At 39.8% G+C, this 20,000-nt stretch overlaps 1 protein-coding gene and 2 long non-coding RNA genes across 7 annotated transcripts in view; all 3 read left to right on the forward strand.

Annotated features, from left to right (window-relative positions):
• Positions 1 to 3,231: 3,231 nt before the first annotated feature.
• LOC121401398 lies at positions 3,232 to 3,811 on the forward strand. Of its 2 annotated transcripts, none has more exons than XR_005966203.1 (3): positions 3,232 to 3,262; positions 3,372 to 3,434; positions 3,767 to 3,811. It is a non-coding gene; the product is annotated as an uncharacterized LOC121401398 (long non-coding RNA). The 2 variants fall into 2 exon arrangements; XR_005966204.1 differs by having other exon boundaries at positions 3,375 to 3,434.
• Positions 3,812 to 5,484: 1,673 nt separating this feature from the next.
• LOC121401397 overlaps positions 5,485 to 20,000 on the forward strand; it is a 36,559-nt gene continuing 22,043 nt past the window's right edge. The window contains exons 1-5 of one of the 3 annotated variants that reach the window (XR_005966200.1): positions 5,485 to 5,522; positions 5,675 to 5,901; positions 6,010 to 6,142; positions 6,403 to 6,471; positions 7,106 to 7,155. This is a non-coding gene — a long non-coding RNA (uncharacterized LOC121401397). Of the gene's footprint in view, positions 5,523 to 5,674; positions 5,902 to 6,009; positions 6,143 to 6,402; positions 6,472 to 6,704; positions 6,732 to 7,105; positions 7,156 to 20,000 lie in introns of those variants that run through there. The other 2 variants (XR_005966201.1, XR_005966202.1) reach the window with 2 other exon arrangements.
• Positions 14,078 to 18,731, forward strand: LOC121401387. Of its 2 annotated transcripts, XR_005966199.1 has the most exons (8): positions 14,078 to 14,302; positions 14,404 to 14,763; positions 14,874 to 15,015; positions 15,662 to 15,951; positions 16,737 to 16,926; positions 17,009 to 17,267; positions 17,976 to 18,182; positions 18,528 to 18,731. XR_005966199.1 is itself a non-coding variant. In XM_041585991.1 (7 exons), the coding sequence occupies exons 1-7, from the start codon at positions 14,289 to 14,291 to the stop codon at positions 18,047 to 18,049; spliced, it is 1,329 nt and encodes a 442-aa protein (XP_041441925.1). In that variant the 5' UTR covers positions 14,078 to 14,288; the 3' UTR covers positions 18,050 to 18,347. The 2 variants fall into 2 exon arrangements, 1 of the variants encoding a protein (XP_041441925.1); XM_041585991.1 differs by lacking the exon at positions 18,528 to 18,731 and having other exon boundaries at positions 17,976 to 18,347.

Raw genomic sequence — 20,000 nt, forward strand, 5'->3', positions numbered from 1 at the left:
TGAGGAGATTTCCATTGGCTGTGGACTAGCACGAGTGTAGTGGGAGAGGGAAGGGGCTGCTTCAGTCTAAAGGTTATTACCATGGGGCTGGTGGTGGGCATTTGAGTCCTGTGCACTTGGCATTGGTCAAGGCCTGTATTTTAAATTACAGTCCATGCTGGGTTCAGCATTACTTTTATATAGATCGATATAATCCTCATATATAGAGATTGCAGCTCCTGCTGTACAGCAGTGATCAGTCTCCAAATTTAAGTTCAGTCTGCACTCTCTGGATAATAATTGAATATTGCTGGCGTGACAGGCCAACCACATCTGTCTAGAACAGAAAAAAACATATTGCAGGTAATTATTTGAAAGTTGCTAGAAAGAGAGATACAGATCCAAACTTAAGAAGGCAATGCATTTACTTGTATATTTTCTTTTTAGATAGCTGACCTGATTCTTATGTTTATATGGCATGTGTCTCATTCCTCTTGAAAATAATACGGGCAGCGAAAATGAATTGGAACTTCAGACATAGGCTGAAAATGAAGGAAGCTGGTCTGTACAATCGGCATCCGTCGTCGGCCCCCTCCTGAAAGCATTCACAGATTTTCTGACACGTACATTGGGTGTCACTGGTACAAACAGGAGGTAAGTAACAGTAATTGATGGTTTATTGTGTTTCTAATTTTTGCCAAGGAAAAGTTGTGGTACTCGCCCACCCTGTTCTCCGCAATTAGAGTAGATGAGCCTGGGCAGCACAGGTGGAGGTTCGACAACCTCCCAATGCAGTACATGGAAATCCAATGGCACACAGGTCTGCGGTGAAAACGTCAAGCATTTATTTAGGCAATTGCAGTGCACGTTTCGGGCAACGCCACCATGGTATGCTTGACAAAGGGGTGTTCCGAACGTTGCAAACTGCAAATTGGCTAAATAAATCTTGAGGTTTCAACGCAGACCTGTGTGCCATTGGATTTCCTTGATTATATTTTTTTTGCCAAAGTCATATTTTTATTGCCAGTTTTAATGAGTCTCCGGCAGCTTATGCAAGGCCTGTAGTTTCATTATGTTTTAATTTCCGGCTTGGCCTTGAGCCTTTTGGGGTAAGCCTTGGTGGTGTGGAGATGCTGTATAATACCTAAATGCTTTGTTATGTGCACTTAAGGCATCCCTACCTTGTGTGTTTTTTTTTGTGTTTTTGGTGGAAACGTGGCTAGGTTCCTTTATTTTATGAACCCACAAGATTGCTAACTTGGCATTGTGAAAGACATCCAAAGGACCAATGGTTTTCTGAAGCTGCAAGAAGATTGTCTCGCACCAGGGTCAGACATTGTGTCACTTATTTGAACGCTGTGAGGCTTCGTAAAATTCCAGATCGACAACACACCGAACTTGTTCGGCAACTGATCTGTCATGCACAATGCTGCAACAACTTTATGAAAGCCACGGATGCCTTCAAAAACAGAATCAGTAAGGAATATCCCGGGAAGTGGGTCAAGACAAAGGTAACCCAGTGGGCTATATTGATAATTCCTTTCAGCCTCTGCTTTTTTTAGTCAGCATTATAAGTAAACTTTTTTTTTTTTTACAGGTACGAATTCCCTTGACCATAAAATGAAGACACCGGAAGATTGCCGGGCAGCTTATTGTCAAACGCGAAAGTCACAATTTTTGAAAAGCCCTGGATGCCTGCTCCAAAAGGACGAGACAAGATGATCAGGTTAAATTTGAGATCGTCGCATTACCTGGAGGCGTTGCTGGTTTGAAACACTTGCAGAGACCAGGGGTTTGTACAGAACATGAACAGTAAGTAGATATTGACATAAGGACTTTGTTAAAATGTATGTAAGATGATTCTCCAACAATAAGCCTTTACTGCCCTAAAGAACACTGAATGGAAAACAGAATTCACGCACAGATACACCAGCGGGTAAATACGCGTCGTTTCTATCATTGGGCGTGGGACGAGAAGCACGTGCGCTGATTTTGCCGTTGACAGAAGAGGAGAGGTACTATTTTTTATAAATCTGTGTTGAGGTTGATAGACAACTGTAGGAAAGCCATGTGATTATAATTGTTTTTGCCTTCTAAGTGTTCGACGTGTATTATCGTCAACATAAGACCAGGATGAGTGCGTGCACTCCCACAGACATCTTCTTCTTATCGTCCAAATGGGAAGAAAACTTCATAGTGTTTTCAAATGAACCTGTGCGATACACCAAAGGTAATTGTGAAGCCTGCACATTTAGAAGGTTCACTGAGCAATGTCCCAATATAATTGTATATGGGGATCACTGTCCCGTTTCTCACTTTCTTTGTGTTTCCAATTTAAGGTAGCACATTTCCTAATGTGTGCAGTCAGGATGTGCGGCGAAGTGTGTGAGACATTTTACTGGGACGGACTGCCGAGCAGGGCATCTGTTTGCTAAGTATTTGGCACATACCCATGCGACAGCAGAGAGGAACTACGGAGAAAACTCTAGATGACATATGCCCACGCATACCTGCTGGTCTCTGAGAGAGCAGGTGCAAGCAGCAGTCATGAGAGTCCAAGCAGGCTACCTCAAAGGGTAAGCACACACAGCTTCTGTTGTGACCTGCTCATTTGTGTAACAATACAATTGCACATAGAAACAATTTTAAACTTTTCCTTCTAAAGAAGCGTAGAAGCCAACTGCGGTTGAAAAACCCTCCCACACCAATCTTTCGAAGGTGGACGTTTAAACCAGTGGAAAACCAGCAGGAAGTCCAGTATGACTCCTCTACATCTGTCTCATTTCCTCATTCTATATGTGTTGTTTCTCTCTGTATGACATTCTTGTTTTATATATATTGTTATTAACATTTTTGCTTTCCTTCGCTGTTTTTATAGAAGTCGACCATGCAGCACCACCACCACCTTTGGAAAGATGAGTGACCAATGAGGACAGAGTCCACCACAGGAAGAGGTATGCCTGCCTATGTAGTGCTTCCCGCTCTTTCTGTTACTCTTTTCTGTGTGCTCTAACAAAATTTGTATTTTTCGCTGTTTTTATAGGATAGTCGACCATCCACCCACACCTTTGGGGAGATGAAAAGTGACAATGAGGGACGCCAGAGTACCACCAACAGGAAGACGGTTGCCTGCCTTGCATGCTCCTTCCGAGCTGCTTTCTGTCTACTCTTTCTGTGTGCTCTATTCTGTTTTTTGTTTACAGTTCTTTTTGTAGAAGTGAGGAAACATCCACATCTTTCACAAACTCGCTCAGACCCAGAGGACTACGCAACAGGAAGTTGAGTATGTGTAATGCTATCACTCCTTCACAGCTTCTTGGTCTGCCTCTTTATTTCTCTGCGTTCTAATTCTCTAAAATGTAATGCCTTTTTTTCTTTCATTCCTGTTGTAGTAGTGATGAACCATGCACATCCCGCTTAAGAAGATGTACAGAGGCTTTTGAAATCGAAGCTGTGTAGGTGTTATCTCACCTCTTCCATTTCACTCCTACCTTTTATTCTGCCTCCTCATCTTGGCTTCTCTTACTTCTATTTCTCTTTCCTGTCTTCCAGTTTCTCCTCCTCTGCCTTTCTTTCTGTGTCATTTTGTAAACACACCTAGTGAGAAAAGGCAGTTCAACGTATTTTATTTTTTTAAAAAGAGCTGAGGAACCACACAGGAAGGCACAAACAGAAGGATTCTGATTCTGTTTTCTCCGCTTTTTGTTTTGTTTCTCTGTATCTCTGTTTAACATTGTGTCACAAGCAGTTTCACAGAAAAAGACTCTCCGTATGTTTCTTTTTATAGAACCAAAGAACCAGTCACGCCCCATTCAAAAGAACCAGTCACGCCCCATTCAAAAGAACCAGTCACGCCCACATTCAAGATGCAAAAGACGGAGAGAAAACAGACCAAGTGAGGAAGATGCGTGAGTTATTATGTCTCACTTGTCATTTTACTCCATCCTATTTCTCATCCTCCTCCTACTTTGTGGCTTTTCCTTTTTCACTCTCTCTCTCACCTACCCTCTGGACATTCCCCTTTGGTCTCTGTCTGGTGTTATCAGCGTGTGAACACAATAACATAAAACAGTCCACTTAAATATTTCTACATTGTTGTTAAAGAACTGAAGAAACCTCAGATGTCCAAGCCACAAACAAGAAGACGTCCAGAAACATACCAACAGGAGGACACGTACGTCATCTCTCCACTGCATTTAACTCCTTCCTCTTTTTCTTCTTTTTTTTCCTCAAGGTCTCTAACTTTTCTTCCACTCATGTGACTTTCTTACTTTCTCTTTGAATTTAACTTGCTGTTCAGCTATACCCGTTTGTGTCTCTCTCTGTAACTCTGTAACCCAGTAGACAACCAGCAGGAAGTCCAGTATATCTCCCCCTGCAATCTCTTTGTCTCATCAATCTTTCTATGTGGTGATTCTCTCTGTACCTCTGCATTCTTGTTTTTTCTCTCGCCATCTAAAATATGGTTTTGTTTTCTTTCACTTTTTCTATAGAAGTAATCATGCATACCACCACCACATTTGGAAAATGAAAGTGACCCAGCTCCTTCTGTCTCTGTGGTCTCTAAATTGTGTTTTTGTTTTACATTCTTTCTGTAGAAGTGATGAACCGTGCACATCTTCAGGAACTGAATGGGACCCCAGAGGACACCAACAGGAAGTCGAGTATGGCTCCCCCTTTGCACTGCCTCTTTCCCTGCTCTTTCTGACTCCTCCTTCCGTGTGCTCTATAAATGTATTTTTGTTTACATTCTTTTGTAGAAGTGAGGAAATGTGTGCATCTTCACAGCCTGAATCAGACCCAGAGGACTACCAACAGAAAGTAGAGTATGTGTTATGCAATCACTCCACAGCTTCTTGTAGCTTCTTATGTCTCCTCTTTATTTCCTCTTGTTCTGATTCTCTAAAGAGGCTTGTCCAATGGAAGTAGCGTAGGTTTTACCTCTCCTCTACTATTTCACACCTATCTATTGTTCTGCCTCTCATTCTTGGCTTCTCTTACTTCTATTTCCCTTCCTGTCTTCCAGTTTCTCCGCTCTGCCTTTATTCTGTGTCAATGTTTTCATTTAAAAAAAATGCTGAAGGACTATGCAGACATTCAGGAAAACACCAACAGGAGGGAGCATGCATTTCTATCCTTTTTAATTTCTTTGGTTTCTCCGTTTCTCTGCTTTATTCTGTGTTCACAAGCAGTTACAAATAATGAACTGCGTAATGTTTATTGTTATAGAACTAAAAAACCAAGCACGCCCCATTCAAGAAGCAAAAGACGGAGAGAAACCAGACAAGAGGAGGATGCGTGAGTTATATGTCACATTTGTCATTTTACTCCATCCTGTATCACTGCCTTCTCTTACTTTGTGGCTATTCTTTTCTAGCTCTCTCCAACTTTCCCTCGGTCATGCCCCTTTGTCTCTGTCTGGTGTTAAATCCTAAAACAATCTGCTTAAATATTTGTACATTGTTTTTAAAGAACTGAAGAACCTCAGGTGTTCCAAGCGACAAAACCAGAGGAAGTCCAGAAACACACCAACAGAAGGAAGCGTAAGTCATATCTCTCCACTGCCATTTTAACACCTTTATATGTCTCCTCTTTTTACTCTACGTTTTAAACTTCCAGTTATGTGGCTTTTCTACTTTCTCTATGTCTCTAATTTACTTCCGTCTGCTTAAATGTGTGTGCTTTGTTTTTAAAGGAAAGAATTACTTCGCACATCCTGTAAACACAAAAAGTCGTGATCAAGGCAGGCCTTTCAAGAGAAGACCTGTTCAGTGTAATTGCAAAAGGAGATATTCCCAATAAGAATAAATAGTGATCCTCCAGACTTAAAAAAATGGAGGGATCTTTCTCCAGAGCATTGGTTATACCTGTCTGACCGATGGAGAAAATCTCAAAATTTAATGCGAAGGAACTATGTCGCCGGTAAGATTGCTATGGATTTCCAAATGAAACTTATGCACAAACTGTTTACACATGGACAGACAGTAACAGAGATTTATTCATTTAACATTTCTCTTTCTTTATAAATAGAGCATTTCCAGAATCGGGAACACAATAAGGCACAGATCAAAAGGTTTTTACAGATGATGCAGTGGAACGTCAACATGCCAAGGATACCCGATATTCTGAAGAAAATAGCTTCATTACGTTAAAAAAAGGACATGTAAGTCATTGGTTACAAGATATGTACATTTATTATTAATTATCTATGCTTCCTCTGACCCAACTTCCATTTCTCCTGCTCCCAAGAGGAGGATGTGTGAGTTCTATGTCTCATTTGTCATTTTACTCCATCCTGTATCACTGCCTTCTCTTACATTGTGGCTATTCTTTTCTAGCTCTCCCTCCGGTCATGCCCCTTTGTCTCTGTCTGTGTTAAATCCTAAAACAATCTGCTTAAATATTTGTACATTGTTTTTAAAGAACTGAAGAACCTCAGGTGTTCCAGCGACAAACCAGAAGAAGTCCAGAAACACACCAACAGAAGGAAGCGTAAGTCATATCTCTCCACTGCCATTTTACACCCTTTATATGTCTCCTCTATCTATGCTTCCTCTGACCCAACTTCCATTTCTCCTGCTCTCTCTCTCTCTCTCTCTCTCTCCTCTCTCTCTCTCTCTCTCTCTCTCTCTCTCTCTCCCTCTCCCCTCTCCCATCTCTCTCCCTCTCTCCCCACTGTTGATTGTTTGGTCAGCAGAAATGTAAGAAATTTTTATTTTTTTTAGGCTTCAAGAAATAAGCAAAGGACAGTAGTGAACGAGATGGAAGCGACTGAAAGTATGGAACAATACTCTGACGTCACTTTTAAAAGATATGTACATTTATTAATTTATTATTAATTATCTATGCTTCCTCTGACCCAACTTCCATTTCTCCTGCTCTCTCTCTCTCTCTCTCTCTCTCTCTCTAATGTCACTTTTAAAAGATATATACATTATCTATGCTTCTCTGACCCAACTTCCATTTCTCCTGCTCTCTCTCTTTCTCCCCCTCTCTCTCTCTCTCTCCTCTCTCTCTCTCTCTCTCTCCCTCTCCCATCTCTCTCACCCCTCTCCCATCTCTCTCCCTCTCTCTCCACTGTTGATTGTTTGGTCAGCAGAAATGTAAGAAATTTTATTTTTTTTAGGCTTCAAGAAATAAGCAAAGACAGTAGTGAAGAGATGGAAGCGACTGAAAGTATGGAACAATACACTGACGTCACTTTTAAAAGATATGTACATTTATTAATTTATTATTAATTATCTATGCTTCCTCTGACCCAACTTCCATTTCTCCTTCTTTCTCTCTCTCTTTCTCTCCCCTCTCTCTCTCTATCTCTCTCTCTTCTCTCCCCTCTCTCTTTCTCTCCCCTCTCTCTTTCTCTCCCTCTCCCTCTCTCCCCCTCTCTCTCTCTCCCCCTCTCTCCCCACTGTTGATTGGTCAGCAGAAATGTAAGTAATGTTATTTTTTTTTTAGGTTTCAAGAAATAAGCAAAGACCATAGCGAAGAGATGAAAGCGACTGAAAGTATGGAAGAAATTGACAATGACAACACGTTAAAGAATCAGTTTGGACCAGGGAAAACATCTGATCACCACAAGTCGGGATAATAGTGAAGAGAGGAAGAGGACTGAAAACATGGACACATTTGATTGTAAATAATGACAACACGTTAAAGACTAATTTTTTTCCAGGGAAATCATCCGATCGCCATAAGTGGGGTCAGGGAGGAATTTTTTCTCCCAGCATGAATTAAAACTGGCTGGGTTTTTGGTTTTCGCCTCCCTCTGGAACAGGGAATAAAATGTTAACTTGTCCTTAAGTTTTAATAAATGATTATTTAAAAAAAAGCCACTGCCTTCATTGTATCATCCAGGAACTTTAAGGAGGGTTGGAGGGGTTCTTCATCACAAACTACTTGTGGATATATATATATATATATATATATATATATATATATATATATATCCACAAATAGATTGCACTTTTTAAAGATATGAGTGTGTTTCATTCAGAGTTTCAGTCATGTCTGTACAATCAACATGCTCTGTCTGCTGGCCACCTTCACACTAGATTCCAGTCGCCATTGTGTTTAACCATCTACTACATCTTAATATTCTTTCACACCATTGCTGATCCATATGCAGGTACCAGGGGGATTAATTCAGTACTTCAGAACTTGTCTACTGGCCACCTTTAAAGGTTAGGCCTTTGAAGCCAGTTGCCATTGTTCTTAACCATCTACTACATTTTAACATTCTTTCACACCATTGCTGATCCATATGCTGGTACCAGGGGGATTAATTCAGAACTTCAGAACTTGTCTACTGGCCACCTTCACACTAGACTCATGGTATGTCACCTTCTGCTGGAAGGCTAGGCCTTTGAAGCCAGTTGCCATTGTGCTTAACCAACTGGCTCCAGACAAGTCCAGAAAATTAGGCTACATACCTGCATACATTATAGCCTTATTTGACAATGGTACCAAATGTAGACCTGTAATACACCTCTTATTCCAAGAAATAAAAATTGCTGGGAGTTTACTATCAAACCAGAACTTTTTTAAGTTATAGCTTGGTAATTGTTTATTCCAATAATGATAACAGACCAAAAAGTAAAAATGAATGGTGTTACTGTTTCCATTTGTATGGGTGCTGGCTGTTGAAGGGCAGATATAAACAATTTCAAAATGCCCTAGCTTGAGGGGGCATCATGGCAGGTGTTGTGCAATATACCCTGGTATTGAAACCTGATAAAATGGCTTGTCATGCCTGTGTCCTTCAATTGCTAAGGACATAGGCATAAGCTATTGCTAAGGTTCTGTCAGCTTGCCCCTTCCCCCAATCAGAAAAGGGGCTTGTAGTTTCCATAGGCCGAGGACAGCAATAGAGGGAGTAACTTCTGCTAGTTGGTCCTGTGTCTCCCCTCTAACTGCTTCAATATGCCCCTGGCATTTACAAAGCACCTATTTGCCACTCTAAGGATTTAAGTAGGGGCTAGCAGTTCCAGTTCAAAGAGACCATTTTTTGATGGGCTATGTCCTTTTGGTAATTTGACAAATAGCAAGGTTAGAATATAGACTGCACACATGGAAGTAAAAATCTCTGTGTGTAGTTTACTTTTTGAGCTGTGTAACTGCTCACTGCTTCAAAACCAAAAGATCTCAGAACTCATTCTGTGTCCAATCTACAATATCTTTGGAAATGTATATAGTGGATAATACTTGGGATATTTATTCATAGATATGCACATTTGTGTGTAATTCACATGGGATAAATGTTTATTGTTGCAAGCCATTAGACATTAGCGCAGCTATGTTGTGCTAAGGTCAAGTGTTTACACACACACACACACATATATATATATATATATATATATATATATATATATATATATATATATATATATATATATATATATATATCCACAAATAGATTGCACTTTTAAAGATATGAGTGTGTTTCATTCAGAGTTTCAGACATGTCTGTACAATCAACATGCTCTGTCTGCTGGCCACCTTCACACTAGATTCCAGTCGCCATTGTGTTTAACCATCTACTACATCTTAATATTCTTTCACACCATTGCTGATCCATATGCAGGTACCAGGGGGATTAATTCAGTACTTCAGAATTTGTCTACTGGCCACCTTTAAAGGTTAGGCCTTTGAAGCCAGTTGCCATTGTTCTTAACCATCTACTACATCTTAACATTCTTTCACACCATTGCTGATCCATATGCTGGTACCAGGGGGATTAATTCAGAACTTCAGAACTTGTCTACTGGCCACCTTCACACTAGACTCATGGTATGTCACCTTCTGCTGGAAGGCTAGGCCTTTGAAGCCAGTTGCCATTGTGCTTAACCAACTGGCTCCAGACAAGTCCAGAAAATTAGGCTACATACCTGCATACATTATAGCCTTATTTGACAATGGTACCAAATGTAGACCTGTAATACACCTCTTATTCCAAGAAATAAAAATTGCTGGGAGTTTACTATCAAACCAGAACTTTTTAAGTTTTAGCTTGGTAATTGTTTATTCCAATAATGATAACAGACCAAAAAGTAAAAATGAATGGTGTTACTGTTTCCATTTGTATGGGTGCTGGCTGTTGAAGGGCAGATATAAACAATTTCAAAATGCCCTAGCTTGAGAGGGCATCATGGCAGGTGTTGTGCAATATACCCTGGTATTGAAACCTGATAAAATGGCTTGTCATGCCTGTGTCCTTCAATTGCTAAGGACATAGGCATAAGCTATTGCTAAGGTTCTGTCAGCTTGCCCCTTCCCCCAATCAGAAAAGGGGCTTGTAGTTTCCATAGGCCGAGGACAGCAATAGAGGGAGTAACTTCTGCTAGTTGGTCCTGTGTCTCCCCTCTAACTGCTTCAATATGCCCCTGGCATTTACAAAGCACCTATTTGCCACTCTAAGGATTTAAGTAGGGGCTAGCAGTTCCAGTTCAAAGAGACCATTTTTTGATGGGCTATGTCCTTTTGGTAATTTGACAAATAGCAAGGTTAGAATATAGACTGCACACATGGAAGTAAAAATCTCTGTGTGTAGTTTACTTTTTGAGCTGTGTAACTGCTCACTGCTTCAAAACCAAAAGATCTCAGAACTCATTCTGTGTCCAATCTACAATATCTTTGGAAATGTATATAGTGGATAATACTTGGGATATTTATTCATAGATATGCACATTTGTGTGTAATTCACATGGGATAAATGTTTATTGTTGCAAGCCATTAGACATTAGCGCAGCTATGTTGTGCTAAGGTCAAGTGTTTACACACACCACACAATATATATATATATATATATATATATATATATATATATATATATATATATATATATATATATATATATATATATATCCACAAATAGATTGCACTTTTAAAGATATGAGTGTGTTTCATTCAGAGTTTCAGACATGTCTGTACAATCAACATGCTCTGTCTGCTGGCCACCTTCACACTAGATTCCCAGTCGCCATTGTGTTTAACCCATCTACTACATCTTAATATTCTTTCACACCATTGCTGATCCATATGCAGGTACCAGGGGGATTAATTCAGTACTTCAGAACTTGTCTACTGGCCACCTTTAAAGGTTAGGCCTTTGAAGCCAGTTGCCATTGTTCTTAACCATCTACTACATCTTAACATTCTTTCACACCATTGCTGATCCATATGCTGGTACCAGGGGGATTAATTCAGAACTTCAGAACTTGTCTACTGGCCACCTTCACACTAGACTCATGGTATGTCACCTTCTGCTGGAAGGCTAGGCCTTTGAAGCCAGTTGCCATTGTGCTTAACCAACTGGCTCCAGACAAGTCCAGAAAATTAGGCTACATACCTGCATACATTATAGCCTTATTGACAATGGTACCAAATGTAGACCTGTAATACACCTCTTATTCCAAGAAATAAAAATTGCTGGGAGTTTACTATCAAACCAGAACTTTTTAAGTTTTAGCTTGGTAATTGTTTATTCCAATAATGATAACAGACCAAAAAGTAAAAATGAATGGTGTTACTGTTTCCATTTGTATGGGTGCTGGCTGTTGAAGGGCAGATATAAACAATTTCAAAATGCCCTAGCTTGAGGGGGCATCATGGCAGGTGTTGTGCAATATACCCTGGTATTGAAACCTGATAAAATGGCTTGTCATGCCTGTGTCCTTCAATTGCTAAGGACATAGGCATAAGCTATTGCTAAGGTTCTGTCAGCTTGCCCCTTCCCCCAATCAGAAAAGGGGCTTGTAGTTTCCATAGGCCGAGGACAGCAATAGAGGGAGTAACTTCTGCTAGTTGGTCCTGTGTCTCCCCTCTAACTGCTTCAATATGCCCCTGGCATTTACAAAGCACCTATTTGCCACTCTAAGGATTTAAGTAGGGGCTAGCAGTTCCAGTTCAAAGAGACCATTTTTTGATGGGCTATGTCCTTTTGGTAATTTGACAAATAGCAAGGTTAGAATATAGACTGCACACATGGAAGTAAAAATCTCTGTGTGTAGTTTACTTTTTGAGCTGTGTAACTGCTCACTGCTTTAAAACCAAAAGATCTCAGAACTCATTCTGTGTCCAATCTACAATATCTTTGGAAATGTATATAGTGGATAATACTTGGGATATTTATTCATAGATATGCACATTTGTGTGTAATTCACATGGGATAAATGTTTATTGTTGCAAGCCATTAGACATTAGCGCAGCTATGTTGTGCTAAGGTCAAGTGTTTACACACACACATATATATATATATCTATATATATATATATATATATATATATATATATATATATATATATATATATATTTATATATATATCCACAAATAGATTGCACTTTTAAAGATATGAGTGTGTTTCATTCAGAGTTTCAGTCATGTCTGTACAATCAACATGTGCTCTGTCTGCTGGCCACCTTCACACTAGATTCCAGTCGCCATTGTGTTTAACCATCTACTACATCTTAATATTCTTTTACACCATTGCTGATCCATATGCAGGTACCAGGGGGATTAATTCAGTACTTCAGAACTTGTCTACTGGCCACCTTTAAAGGTTAGGCCTTTGAAGCCAGTTGCCATTGTTCTTAACCATCTACTACATTTTAACATTCTTTCACACCATTGCTGATCCATATGCTGGTACCAGGGGGATTAATTCAGAACTTCAGAACTTGTCTACTGGCCACCTTCACACTAGACTCATGGTATGTCACCTTCTGATGGAAGGCTAGGCCTTTGAAGCTAGTTGCCATTGTGCTTAACCAACTGGCTCCAGACATGTCCAGGGAATTAGACTACATACCTGCATACCTTATAACACCATTATCTGACAATGATACCAAATGTAGACGTGTATTACACCTTTCATGGCAAAAAGCTAGAATTGATGGGAGTTTAGTATCAAATCAGAACTTTTAAAGTTATAGCTTGGTAAATGCTTATTCCAATAATGCTAACAGACCAACAAAGTAGTTATGTCTCTTACTGCATAAACAGTTACAATCTAAAATGTAAAGTACAAACACCCTATCATATGAACATTTATAAACAATGTAAATTTATATTAAAAATTATTTTTTGTACTTTTTTTTATTTAAATAATAATCATATAGTGAACGTTCAGGAACTATACACATATTTGGACACGCAACGTTTATTCTGTTTCTTATTCACAATAAAAATTTAAATTGTAAAACTCAAAATGTCAATTTAAATATATAAAGTAGCCTGAGAAAGATTGCAGCATGTTGAAGTCCCAGGGGAACAGCTGCCAAAGAAGTTGTCCCTAAATTCATGCCAAATTCCATAGATTCCTGTATATAGATATATATATATATATATATATATATATATATATATATATATATATATATATACACACATACAGGAATCTATGGGATTTTTAAATAATTTATGGACACCTTTGGCAGCTTTCCCACCCTGGGACTTCCACAAGATGCAAACCTTGCTCAGGCTTCTATGTATTTTTAAATGTGTACATTTGTTTGTGTGTATAATGTAAATAGTTTTACATTGTAAAAGTTTATTGTGAATATGAAACAGAATAGTAGTTATGTTTCCGAATATGTAAAATAGTTCCTGAATGTCCATTATATGTTTTAATATACATATATCTGAATGTAAACATAATTTTTTAATAAATACTCATTGCAGCAATACAAACAGTTAAAACATTTGATAAAAAGTATATAGTATATAATATATATATTAGGTTGTCTGCAGTAAGAGACACAGCCAAGACAGAACTATTTCTTTGCCCAATCTACACAATTGTCTGTATGCTGATTGCCTTGGCACCTATATTATGGCAAGTTAACTTCTGAAAGAAACCTAGTACTTTGAAGGTAACAGGGAATTAAGTGTGCCAAATCATAATCTGCATACCACTGACAAAGGGACACTACTGCATACCTGGGAATGGCACCAATTGTAGATGTGTATTGAATCTTTTATGACAAGATGTTAGTGCTATTATGTTGTAGCTCCACCCATAGCTCCACCCACTGATGTCAAGGTGTTAGAATTGTATGGAGTTGAGTATAAAATCAGGACCCTGCTCACAATCAAGTTAGAACTCACTTGTGCTAGCTGCTGGAGCAAGTCTGATTTGGGACCTTTGACTTTTACAATTCCATTGCCATTTCTTGCTTTTGGTTTTGTATATACTGTGGATACTTGTGGAACACTGTGGATACTTGTTGCTTCTGTTTACTGTTGCCTTGTTTTCTCCTGTGCTGCAAACTAACAGTTGTTGTTTATTTCTTTAGGACAGAAGAAAATATTTGCCATGGCATCTGATGGGTAAGTTAATACAATATCTGACTAGTCAGCTGGCATGTTTTAAATTGTTCTCAAATACAACAGTGAACACCATTGCTCATATCACATTCTCTTTTTTTCAGAAGTAACAGAACTCACTTGGCCTGCAAATTTTGCTTGAAAACCACTGACCGACTCTCTCAACATCTTCGCAAAGTCTGCAGGAAAGGAGCAAGTGATGCAGAAATTGAGGCCCTTGTGGAGGAATCAAGGTCAAAAATGAGGATGTTGGTGAAGAACCTCAGCGTCGTCAATTATGAGCAGCTGAGGGCTGGAGCCGATTCTCAGAAGTCACTGCAATTTTTCACCAATTTCCTCGAGTCCAATGGTTGTTTCATTAGTGGAAAGCCGGTTGAAGCTGATGATGCCATTCAGAATCCAGTGACAGATGCTGAAGAGATTGAAGATGAAATGGATACAGAACACCCACTTCTTATGCTGAGGTAAGAGGTCTTATTGGACTATGTTTGTAACAGTTCTTCTTTCTTGCAGTTAGTTAGGGTCATGCATTCTACAATATTAACGTGGGTCCCTCTTTCTTTTTATCTCATAGCACATCTGCCAGCAAGATATCATCCAAAAAAGTTATGGAGGAGGCAGGACTGCACAAAAAACATTCAGATGATTCTCCACTGCTCCAGGCATTCAGAAGGTACCTGGAGAAAAAATATGCAAAATCCGGAATCAAACAGGAGGTACTGTTTAAAGGGCATGTAAGGCCTACATTTTCCTACCCTGTATATAAGTTGGGCATATCTTCCACACCCAAACTGCATCATTTGTACTGCACATACCCCCTCTATTTGCCAGTGCCATCACATTTTCCTAAAACAAATAGCAGCTTTCACCTGGCGGCCATTTTCCCTCTGATACATTATCATCTGAAATAAGACATGTAATGCAGAATGCAGGTTTACACAGGCACAACATACTTTGATAAAAAAAAAAAGTTCTGCTGGGTTTGAGCACTGTAATTTCTGTGGGAACCAGTGATGCTCTCTCTTCATTGGCTGTTAGTCTGGAGGGTGTGTTATGTAATCTGAGCTGAAAGGATCTGAGCATGCTCTCTGAGCCAAGAGCCAAAGAAAATTCCTGAGGGGGGCAGAGTAGTTTAATGTAGTAGAAGGATTTGTAGCTGATTAAGGGGATACTGCAGCCTTACTGTTAACCTTTTAACAACCAGAGTGGCAGTTATCTAAAGATTTCAGAGACGCTGTTCATTGATTATATTTTTGTGAAAAGGGTTTGACATGTCCTTTAATACTGAAATGGTGTTACTGATTTTAACTTTAAATTACATATTTAAAGATAAATAACCTTGTTATAACCTTCTGCTTTCAGGTTCAAAATGTTTCAAGGTGGCTGTATTTTGTCAACCCAAACGAAGCTTCGGTTAGCTGCATACACAACATTGAGAGGAGCATGCAGTTCTTTAAAGAAATTGGAGCTTCGGCAGCCAGCAAGGCGACATTACGTAACTACATCGGTGCAGTCAAGAAATTTATAAGTTACGTCACCTCAGATCCTCAACTCTTGGAAAAGGATTCATCTCTGCGTGGGTCGATTGAGTCATTCTTGAAAAGTATGATGGAGGTTCAGAGGACAACATACAAGGAAAAATCTGTGGGAAGGTGAGTCTCATTAACTGTAGGTGTTATGGTATATCTAATTAATGAAACATGTGCAGGTACTCATTTAAACATAAGTGCTTTAAATTTCACAAATCACATATCAAAATACATATCAAAATACGATTCAATATACCACAGTGCAGTGCAGTGTCTGCCCCCCATCTTGCCTACCTTATGTGAGGCCACACCCTCCTGACGCATTTCACGCAGCTGTGCGCTTCATCAGAGGAGGTGTGGCATAGTGCTAATCCTGTCCCTTAAATACTTACAGATCTAATTTATACTGATTACTGGGTTTCTATTTATAATGACTCGATTCCAGTTTAGGTAGTTTGATTCACACAGATTCCAGGGCCACTGTCTTAACTACAATTTATCACATCTCCCTTCTATTCTCCAACAGTGGCTTGGATTCAGAACATTTCTAGAGCATTTCCAAAACTATATATATATTCTCACCAGTTGGGCATATGGAATTGACCTTACTGTATGTTGGGGATGAAAGGAGTCCTTCCGTAAGATAGTATTTCCTGCCACTTCTTTCCTATATAATAATCACATATTTTTCCACATAAAAAGTTAAATCCAGAAAATCAATACTCTTTGTATGATGTTGCATAGTAAATCTTATGTTATATGGATTATCATTAACATAGTTTAAGAATCCCTTCAAATCATCTTCAGGTCCACTCCACACCATGAGGTGTTATGGTATAGGAAATTACCAAACAGGTAGATAGTAAACCTGTTTACTAAATTTAACTTTGGTATTTCTCTTTTTACAGAAAGGCGACAAATCCAAAGGAGTGCCAGGAAGTTCTGACCAACGCACACCCATATTTTGTGGAAGTAATTGATCGGGCCAATGTCAAGACTGATTTAGAAGAGAGGGACATGACATTGGTGCTCTTCTATTTAGAGGCTCTCTTGACTTTGCAGCACCTACAGAAGCCAAGTGTCCTTCTGAACATGACTGTAAGTACTTCAAAAGTTACTTACACTAGTGCAGAGTTATACTGGTTTGAACAAATTGGTTTAAACACATTTTCTTCAACAGGTTCAACAGTGGCTGGAAAGGACACGTTACCAGGGACACGCTACAGGCAGCGTAGCAGCTGTCATAAAGGTGAAGGCTGAAAGAGAGCATATCATAGTCCTTCAAGAAGCAGAAGAGATGTGGTTTGACACCTTCTTCAGAAGAATACGACCAATTTTTATCAAGAGAAACTTGAAAGGAGAAAACGAAATTTTTTTGTCTCCAGTAAAGGACAAAAAATCAAGAACCCAACATCCGATGTCCGCAGATTTCAAGAAAGGTAAGTTATTTTTCTTCTGTCAATATAGTCTTTCATGTCCCTGGTGAGGCCTCACCTGGAGTATGCAGAGCAGTTTTGGAATCCAGTCCTTAAGAGGGATATAAATGAGCTGGATAGAGTACAGAGATGTGCAACTAAACTGGTTAGAGGGATGGAAGATTTAAATTATGAGGGTAGACTGTAAAGGTTGGGGTTGTTTTCTCTGGAAAAAAGGCGCTTGCGAGGGGACATGATTACACTTTACAAATACATTAGAGGACACTATAGAAAAATAGCAGGAGACCTTTTTACCCATAAAGTGGATCACCGTACCAGAGGCCACCCCTTTAAATTAGAAGAAAATAACTTTCATTTGAAGCAACGTAGGGGGTTCTTCACAGTCAGGACAGTGAGATTGTGGAATGTACTGCCGGGTGATGTTGTGATGGCTGATTCTGTTAATGCCTTTAAGGCTTGGATTATTTCTTGGATAGACATATTATCAAAGGCTATTGTGATACTAAACTCTATAGTTAGTATAGGTATGGGTATATATAATTTATGTGAAAGTATAGAGGGGTGTGTATGGATGCTGGGTTTTCATTTGGAGGGATTGAACTTGATGGACTTTGTCTTTTTTCAACCCAATGTAACTATGTAACTATTATCATGTGATAACATTATTATGGTCTACCAGTGCACCACGCTAATATGTTCTTTATCCTGTAGGTTTGATGCTTGTTTGGCCAGCGGGCAGGAAACACTGGACATTTTTACAAAAGTCATCAGTGACAGCAACTTGAGGGACCAGGATCTCATTAAAAGATATCTGAAGGCAGATTCCAGTCGGGATGAGAGCAGCATTGATGACTATATACGTGCTGCCATCAGAGTGAGTGAGCTGCAGAGGACATGGGTCGAACCCTCACACTCAAGGTAAGTTTAGCTAATGGAGTGAGCATCATCATTGGCAGTAGTCTGTCCGAATTTCTCCCAAGCTTTCTGCTTTCAAGAATTCCCTTAAAATGCACTACCTTCACTATTAACTACCCAATGCAATACCACATACACTACCACATCTCTCACCCACTTAACTCTAATCTTGCCCTCTCCCACACCTTGTGTATCATTCCCTTGTGTAAGCTCTTTCTGCACAGAGCCTAACTCACCTTCTGTACCAGTGTTTATTGAGATGTATGCAACTCCCTATTTATTGTGATGTATGTTACTCCGTATGCATATAATATAATTCTTTTATAACATAAACTTGTTTTTTTCCAGAGAGGGTGAGCATTCGGGTGAGCATTCGGCACACCAATCAGAAAAAGAATTAGCATACAAGAACCTGGAGGAAATATATCCAGTGGAGCCTGACACCGATGGCCCAAGACTGAAAGAATGCCAGGCAGTTTCAGAATTACACGGGAGATACTGCTACGACAGATGGAGGAGGCGACAGAAACAGATCCGTATGGATGTCATCATTGGTAAGATTCATTCAAGCGTCTTTGTGTCATTTTCTACGTTTTTTTTTTTTTTTTTTTGCAACGGTACAAACCTTTTTTGTTTAATTTTATTCCAGCACATTACAAGCATGAAAAGCCTACCCCCAGCCAAGTCCAGAGCTACCTGAAGCGGCAAGGGTGGCTTAAGCATGCCCCAACTGTGGAAGACATCCTGCTGTACTGGGAGGCCAGCGAAAAGCCAAAACCTGATGCCATGGAAAGAAAAATACAAAGTTTTGTCAAGACTCAACAGTGGCCAGGATTAGCTATTGTGGATGATCCTGTCAAAGGACAGAAAGTAGTAACTCTCCAGGACTTTAAAAAAGGAGACTACATTTGTGACTACCATGGGCCGGTCATTTCAGCAAAGGAAGGGGAACGGCTGATGAGGTCGGTGGAACAGGATGAAATGGGATACTTATATTTCTTCTTGGACAGAGGGAATAAAAGACTCTGTATCGATGCCCAAAATGTCCCTTGCTCCTGTCACAGTGAGCTACCGACAACTTACGGGAGAAAAATTAATCACTCTCGTAAAAGGCCAAACCTTAAACCTATGGTAAAATATTTCCCGGATGACACAAGGCCGCACATTTTGTTTTCGGCAAACAAGGACATTGATGTTGGAACAGAATTGCTGTTTGATTATGGAGTCACAAGGAAGTCCTTTTCTGGGGAGGGGGCAGATCTACCATGGATTGATGAGTAGATACCCTCAAACTTTGTACATGTGATCAAACTTGATGTGAGGAAAATAACTCTTATGACTTAAACAACAGTCGTGCCCCTTTGCTGCCAGAACTCCTCGCCCTGTTCCTCTCATTAAGTCCAGGTGGCATCTGAGTAAGCTGAGGGCTCCTCCCGAAGCCAAAGGCGGTCACACTACTGGTGAAGCTGAGACCAGGGAACTTGGCATCTGTTCTGGTTTAGGGTGCCAAACTTGATGTGAGGAAAATAACTCTTATGACTTAAACAACAGTCGTGCCCCTTTGCTGCCAGAACTCCTCGCCCTGTTCCTCTCATTAAGTCCAGGTGGCATCTGAGTAAGCTGAGGGCTCCTCCCGAAGCCAAAGGCGGTCACACTACTGGTGAAGCTGAGACCAGGGAACTTGGCATCTGTTCTGGTTTAGGGTGCCAAACTTGATGTGAGGAAAATAACTCTTATGACTTAAACAACAGTCGTGCCCCTTTGCTGCCAGAACTCCTCGCCCTGTTCCTCTCATTAAGTCCAGGTGGCATCTGAGTAAGC

This window comes from Xenopus laevis, chromosome 3L, assembly GCF_017654675.1.
Source record: "Xenopus laevis strain J_2021 chromosome 3L, Xenopus_laevis_v10.1, whole genome shotgun sequence".
Taxonomy (NCBI): domain Eukaryota; kingdom Metazoa; phylum Chordata; class Amphibia; order Anura; family Pipidae; genus Xenopus; species Xenopus laevis.